General features: G+C 42.5%; 1 gene segment (V, D, J or C); it reads right to left on the minus strand.

Moving 5' to 3' along the window:
• Positions 1-250: 250 nt before the first annotated feature.
• LOC125104227 (immunoglobulin heavy variable 3-30-like) lies at positions 251-857 on the minus strand. The segment is given in 2 exon segments: positions 251-672; positions 778-857. Coding segments are annotated over 2 exon segments (453 nt in total).
• Positions 858-7,839: the final 6,982 nt, after the last annotated feature.

The raw sequence follows: 7,839 nt of genomic DNA on the forward strand, positions 1-7,839 counted from the left end.
TCTTATGAGGGTTTCATTGACGTGCATCACGATATTTGTAATTTATTGATATTTAAGGACAAGAGGAAACTAATGTAACTGACTCTTTTTTTGCATGTTATTATATTTTTCTTCCTGTTACAAGTAAGTTTCTAAGTCAGAGAATGAATAGGTAAGCACAGAATAATGTCAAGGAGGCTCCCTTGGGGAAACTGCTTATTGGAGAGGAAACCCCAGACCCTGACAGGAAATATGCCATAGACTTCATCTGCACCTGCTCCTGGGATTAAAGACAGAATTGGTGAGGAGTGTGCACCTTCTGCTGGTCTGATTCCCTTGTAGTTTGAGGTTTGTGTCTGGGCTCACACTGAGGTCCCCTCACTGTGTCTGTTGCACAGAAATACACGGCCGTGTCCTCGGTTCTCAGGCTGTTCATCTGCAGATACAGCGTGTTCTTGCCATTGTCTCTGGAGATGGTGAATCGGCCCTTCACAGAGTCTGCATAGTATGTGTTACTTCCATCATAGCTAATACCTGCGACCCACTGAAGTCCCTTCCCTGAAGCCTGGCGGACCCAGCTCATGCCAGTATTACTGAAGGTGAATCCAGAGGCTGCACAGGAGAGTCTCAGGGATCCCCCAGGCTTCACTAGGTCTCCCCCAGACTCCACCAGCTGCACCTCGCACTGGACACCTGTAGATACAAGACATCCCAGTCAGGAATCTGTCACACACACCCATGGTTTCTCTCACTCATATCCTCTCACATCCTCAATTTGTTTGGTTTTCCAGAAATTACCTTTTAAAAGAGCAACAAGGAAAACCCAGCCCAGCACAAATTCCATAGTGAGTTCTCTGTGTTCTATCTTGATCAGTTAATGTGGACACCTGGAAATTCCAGGACTGGGGATCCTCTCCCAGCTGAATGGTTTGGGCTGGGCTGTTTTATTCAGTGGAGGGAAGACCCTATTTGCATATCCTCTGAGTATATAGTTAGCTCCAGACTCAGGTTCAATTCTTTACAAGTTAAAAACAAAGATTGCATTGTTTGTGGATCACTTCGTTTAGATGGCACTTTGGCAATATGGAATATTCTTTTTGTTGTTGTTGTTTGTTTAAAAAATGCATTTATTGGGTGCCTGGGCATCTTAGTGGGTTAAAGCCTATGCCTTTGGCTCAAGTCATGATCCCGGATTCCTGGGATCTAGCACCCCCATCAGGCTTTCTGGTGGGCCAGGGAGTCTGCTTCACCACTACCCTCTCTCTGCCTGCCTCTCTGACAACTTGTGATCTCTGTCTGTCAATATAAATAAATAAAATGTTTTAAAAATGCATTTATTGTTTAGAAATGTTAGAACAGGACATCAATAATATAAATTCCCATTCATAGTTAAGAATTCTATCAGAGCCAAGTTTAAATATACCTTTAATATATGAATGAATAAACTTTGCAAAAGTACTAGGACTATCAGTTTCCAAGCTTTCTGTTGTGTTCCATTGTCCTGTGTGTGTGTATGTGTGTGTGTGTGTGTGTGTGTGTTTTAAAGATTTTATTTATTTATTTGACAGAGAGGGATCACAAGCAGGCAGAGAGGCAGGCAGAGAGAGAGAGAGAGAGAGAGGAGGAGGAGGAAGCAGGCTCCCCACCGAGCAGAAATCCTGATGTAGGGCTCGATCCCAAGACCCTGGGATCATGACCCGAGCCGAAGGCAGACGCTTAACAACTGAGCCACCCTGGCGCCCCAACTGTGTGTGTGTGAGAAGAGCTCCTATGTTGTTCAGGAACCATTTCTGCTGGTTGTGGTGAAGAGAACCAAAGGCAGCAAGAGGTGGACCAGAGAATTTGAGTTAGAAGCTCAGAAAGACCTGTCATTGGAAAGCGTGAGGCACCAAGAGCAAGCACAGCTTGAGGAGCTGTCCTGCTGCAGAAGAAACCTGTGTACGAACAAATCCGAGACTCAAGCACCAGCCTGTGGATGTTATGTCAAGTGGCCAGCCTCTGACTATGTCCATAACTCCCACATTCTTCACTCAGTTCCACTGCTAACCTCAGCTGTGAGCTTCAGTCACCACTGGGAACAGCAGCTGCTCTTTGCCTCAAACCAGGAGCCTTCTTTCCTTGTCACCAGTGCACGGAGAGGACCCATTTCTGCAGCCACACCTGCCCACATTGCTACAGAGTGTACTGGACATGTGTGGAATCTCCTTTTATTGAGAATTGTTTTCCTGCATTACTCAGGCTCATTAGGAGGCTCGACACATGTGTGTCTCCTACTGTCCCAAGAACTTACTTACATTGAGCCATTGTGGATCTTGACTGTGGGTATTAACTGTGACTAGAATGTAGTCTCTGTCAAAACAGTGCAAATTTATTGCCACTCTGCCACCCTCCTGGTTTTCTATTTTAATCGGAAAATAAGAACCATTATGCTTTCCTGAAAACATGATCTCTGTTTCAGATTCTGTCCGTTTCTTTGTACAAAGTGTATTTAGAACAAAGGAGTGGAACTCCAATGGGAATGCCTCAGGAACTGCACAACCAGGAAGAAGACCGTGTTGCCCCACATGGAGCCTCCTGGCAGCCATGTCATGCTTTGGGACAGAGGAGGTGTGAACCCACATTGTTCCTTGTAAGTGCTGATGATAACAGAGAGAGGGCATGGATTGCATGGAGCACTGGGTGTGGTACAAAAACAAAGAATACTGTTATGCTAAAAATAAATTAAAAAATGATTAAAAAAAGAAAGAAAAAAATTTATTTTTCTCAGTGTTCCAAGTCCTTTGCCTTTCACTTAGTAAATTCAGTCTAATGGGAGAGCAGTAAAGAAATAGATAAATAATAAATAAATAAATTCTACCCTTCAACCTCTTAGAAGGATTTACAGGGACTTTTGACAACAAACGTGGCAGGGAAATTCAATTCCAATTCAACTTCAGGTTGGAGTTCTGATCTACCTCTGTTTTCATTTTCTCAGCTCAGATTCTTTGACCTTGCTAGATGAGTTCAGGACCTCTGTTCTGTCTCCACATCCCCCAGTTTCCATCCCTGAATGCATCTTGTGCATCAGGAAGACTGCAAACTGGCCATGACATCCAAAATGCACCTGTGTTCACTGCTCAGAGACATGGAGTGGTGCTAGTAATATTCCTGCAATTCTTGTCCTTGGGGAGCAGCCCTCACTACTTGCTCATGGCCCCGGGCTCACTGCCAGGAGGTGCATTCCTCTCTGAGTCTCCTAGTGAGTGAGGTTATGTAGGTGGATGAACTATGTCAACCATTAATGCAAAATAATATAATAATTGCATAATATTTAATCGATTTGCTCATTCAAAGAGCAAGTGAACCATAAGACAACTGGATCAGAGCAAAGAGAGAAATAAATTGGGATATTCTGAAATAAAACACTGGATTTCAACTTTAAACTTCAGCATATACAGAAGAAGGAATTGATCACACCCTCGTTGCTACAAGAAAATGTGGGATGTAGTAGTTAGGATGGTGGAGAAGGGGTCGCTATGATTGGATTTCTGGAACACAGCTAGGTAGTCATCAAGTCATTCTGAGCAGCCAAGAAGTCAATCAGAGGTCTGAGAAAACAAAACCCTCTAGTCTTCAAATAGAAAACTGACCTCCTTTTGTTATGTAGGAGGTGCAGAGAGTTGTCTTGGGACAGATATAACTCTGGGGGTGACATCAGGGATGGAGCCTGCTTCTGGAAGATACATCAATATATTGTAGCAGCAGAGCACAAAATCTGAACTTTTAGAAGTGTGCTACTGTGGGGATGTGGCTGGCATAAAGGTGCTGATGTGGCAAAGTGGGGCAGAATTCTGGGGTCTGAGGTCTGCTGAGTCACAAGAAGGATGTGTGGCACCATTGTGACACACAGATGCTAGGCAAAGAGCCTGGAACCTGGTTGAACAGTGAGTCTAAGTGCAGGCTTTCTGCTCTGATTTGCCATAAACAGTGAACCACAATCTGGTCATGTGACCTCTTTCCTGAGACCTGCGGGCAAATGGAAAAAGGTATGAGACTCTCCCCTGGAGGAATAGCATGGGTCCACACCATAGGAGTCCCTAGAAGTTTTGAAACTCAATCTTGTGCCTGAGATACAGCAGCTCAGACACAGGTAGGGTGAACATCGTTTTCAGACAGAAACATTGGAGAGAAAGGGGTTGATTGCTTTTCTGTGAGGGCTCACTAAAGGTGGGGTCTATGTGAAATTTCAACCTCTGCCTAGAGAGAAGATGCCATATTCAACCTACCCATCAGTGCCATCAGAAAGCAAAACAGTGGCACCTAGAGGAGGGCAGACACACCTACAGCAAGCCCTGTCCCCTGCTCCCAAGATGTGCCTTTCCATGAGGGCAAACCCCCTGAGAGTAATCATAGCAGGCACCTTCCCCAGAAGATCCACAGAACAATTCCATCTCAGCAAGTTTAATGATCATAGAGTGTGGCACACTTTCAGTTCCCGGGGAAGTAGGCTTAGCTTTCTTTCTTTTTATTCTTAAGTTTTTTATTTTTATTTTTGATTTATTTTCTGATTCATCTTTCTTTAGGTTTTATATTACTTCCTCCTCATTTTTTAGGTTTAATTTTTATAAATACACATTCTTATTTTTTCTATTTTTAATTTTTTCATTGATATATATTTTCTTTTTTTGTGATCTATATTCTATTCAGGAAGCATTCATAATGACAAATCCTCAATTTATATGTCTTAATTTATTCCCCTCATCTTATTTTATTCTCCAGAAACAAACAAACAAACAAACAAAAAAAAAATGAACGGATGAACAGACACTTCTGCAATGAAGATATACAAATGGCTAACAAACATATGAAAAAATGTTCATCATCACTGGCCATCAGGGAGATTCAAATCAAAACCATTTTGAGATACCACTTTACACCAGTTAGAATGGCCAATATTAACAAGACAGTAAACAACGTGTTTTGGAGAGGGTGTGTAGAAAGGGGAACCCTCTTCCACTGTTGGTGGGAATGCAAGTTGGAGCAGCCACTTTGGAGAATAGTGTGGAGATTCCTCAAGAAATTAAAAATAGAGCTTCCCTATGACCATGCATTTGCACTATTGGGTATTTACCCCAAAGATACAGATGTAGTGAAAAGAAGGGCCATCATTAACCCAATGTTCATAGCAGCAATGGCCACATTTGCGAAACTGTGGAAAGAGTCAAGATGCCCATTAATAGACGAGTGGATAAAGATTTGGTTCATATATACAATGGAATATTATGCCTCCATCATAAAGAATAAATATCCGACATATGCATCAACATGGACACATCAAGAGGAGATTATGCTGAGTGAAATAAGTCAAGCAGAGAGAGAGTCAATTATCATATGGTTTCACTTACTTGTGGGGTATAAAGAATAACACGGATATTTTGAGAGAAGGTGAGCAGAAGAGAATTGGGGAAAATTGAGGGGGAGATGAATCCTGAGAAACTGGACTCTGAGAAAGAAACAGAGGGTTTTGGAGTAGGGGGTACTGGCGTTAGGTGAGCCTGGAGGGGGGCATTCTGGAGGACACGTATTGCATGGAGCACTGGGTGTGGTGCATAAACAACGATAATTGGAGCACTGAAAAATTAAAATAAAATTTGAAAAAAGAAGATATTGAAAAGAAATGAGAGGATGGAAAAATTCACCCTAGAAGAATGAATAAGATGTAGATCTCATTCCCAGGTTTTTAATCAATACAAACATAAATATGAAGTCTGAACTAGAATTTAAAGCGATGACTTTAAGTATACTAGCTGGCCTTGAAAAAAGGTTAGAAGACACTAAGAATCCCTTACTTCAGTGATACATGAACTAAAACTGAATCAGGTCCAAATTAAAAACAAACAAACAAACAAGCTCTAAAACCAAGACACAATCCCAAGTGGAGGCCAAAAATATAAGGATGGATGGTGAGGAGCAAACTGGTGGTATACAAGATAAAATTATAGAAAATAATGACTGAGAAGATGATGGATTCCAAGATAATGGACCACAAAGGTAGACTTAGGGAACTCAGGGACTTTTTGAAACATAATAATATTTGTATCATAAGCGTCTCTGGAGGTGGACAGAGAGAAAAGGAGGGATTAGGTTTATTCTGTAAGATAGTAGCTGAAAAGTTCTGTAATATGCAGAAGGACACAGACATGAAAATCCAGGAATAACAGGGAATTCACATTAAATTCAACAAAAGCTGATAATCTCTAAGGCATATCATAGTCAAACTGAAAAAACACAACACAGAGAAGGAAAGAATCCTGAAAGGAACTAGGGAACAAAAGAGCTTAACCCTCAGGGCTTTCAGACAACACAACTCTATAATGTGATGATCAGAATCAAATCTCACAGAGTCATCACATCCACATCTTCTGGAAAGTTTGAAAAATCATCACCCTTAAATGAAAGTTCCAGAAACTCTAGGAAACCCTGACTCCCTTGTACCAAGGTTCTCCTTGTGTGTGTCCACTGCATCATTTCACAGAGCCCTAGGATAGTCAACTGGTTAGTCATATCTGTCAGAGGGAACATGTGACAAACCCACTCTGAACCTTATTGAAGGAAATTATCAGGTACTTTTCACAACAAAAGCAGCAGAGAAACTCCAGAGCATCAGTGCTTGGGTTCATGTGTCACTAATGTCTTTATCTGTTCCAGCTGCTGTAACAAGGTACACAGACTGAGTGACTTTAAACAACACACACTTATTTCTCACATTCTCTTCTGTAGTCTCGGAAGTCGCATTTCAAGGTGTAGACAGATTTGGTATCTGGAGAGGCTACACATCTTAGAGTGTCCTTTCCCTGTCACCTCACATGGGGCTAGGAGGCAAGGGTCTTTCCCAGTCCTGGTGTGTAAAGGCCCTAATACCATCATGAGATTGCTGTCTCCTGACCTAAGTGTTCCCTGAGACCCCTCCTCCTCATCCCATCACATTGTCATTAGGATTTCCCTGTGATAGTAGAGGTCACACACATTGAGCTGACAGCAACAACTAAAGGATCAGTTAGTTATTCACTGCAGGTGGAAGGCCCCTCCAATCCAGCATCTCAACCTGAGGATTCTCATGGATGCAGTAGAAGCTTCTGGTCTCTGTGTGCACACAGGGGACAGAAGACCTTCAGAACCACCTGATGATCTTGGGGAGTGGACACCTTCCCCTGCAGACACTGGGTAGAAAACAGTCTACTTCTATCATTATCTTTTTACTGTGGGGCTTCTATGGAAATTATTCTAATTTTCCAAGGATTCATACTATTTTATACTTAGAATGGTTAGTTTCCTCTTTTCTTCTTTCAGGTTCACACATGTTTAGTGGAATTAGTCATCACATTATTGCCTGCTAGATCCTTGACCTTCATTCCTCTCTCTCTTCTTTCTGCCTCACAGATGAAAAATCTAACAAGAAATCACCTGTTCTCCCTCCTTGATGCAGATGGGAGTCTGACTCCACAAAAGCCCCTCTCATGAACAGGGCCCCATCCCCACCACTGACTCACAGTACAAAAGCTGAGCCAGTGTCCTTCCCTGGATCCTTCTATGGATTTATGTCTTGCTGAGAGACCAGCCCTACTCTCAATAGACACGACTGTGAAGGTGATGATGGTTTTATACACATGTGTGTGTGTGTACACGTGTGTGTGTGATCTTCAACTCCACATCCACACCATGTCCTGGTGGGAGTCTGTCAGTATCCCACGGTGCTACTAACATTGATGTGAACATGGTTCAAGACAGTGACCCCCACCTGGGATATTTCATCTCTTGCTTTGGTTTGTTGATGCCCTTGTAGCCTCCTGTCAGGCATGCATGTCATGCCACTTTTGGCAA

This window comes from Lutra lutra, chromosome 7, assembly GCF_902655055.1.
Source record: "Lutra lutra chromosome 7, mLutLut1.2, whole genome shotgun sequence".
NCBI lineage: Eukaryota > Metazoa > Chordata > Mammalia > Carnivora > Mustelidae > Lutra > Lutra lutra.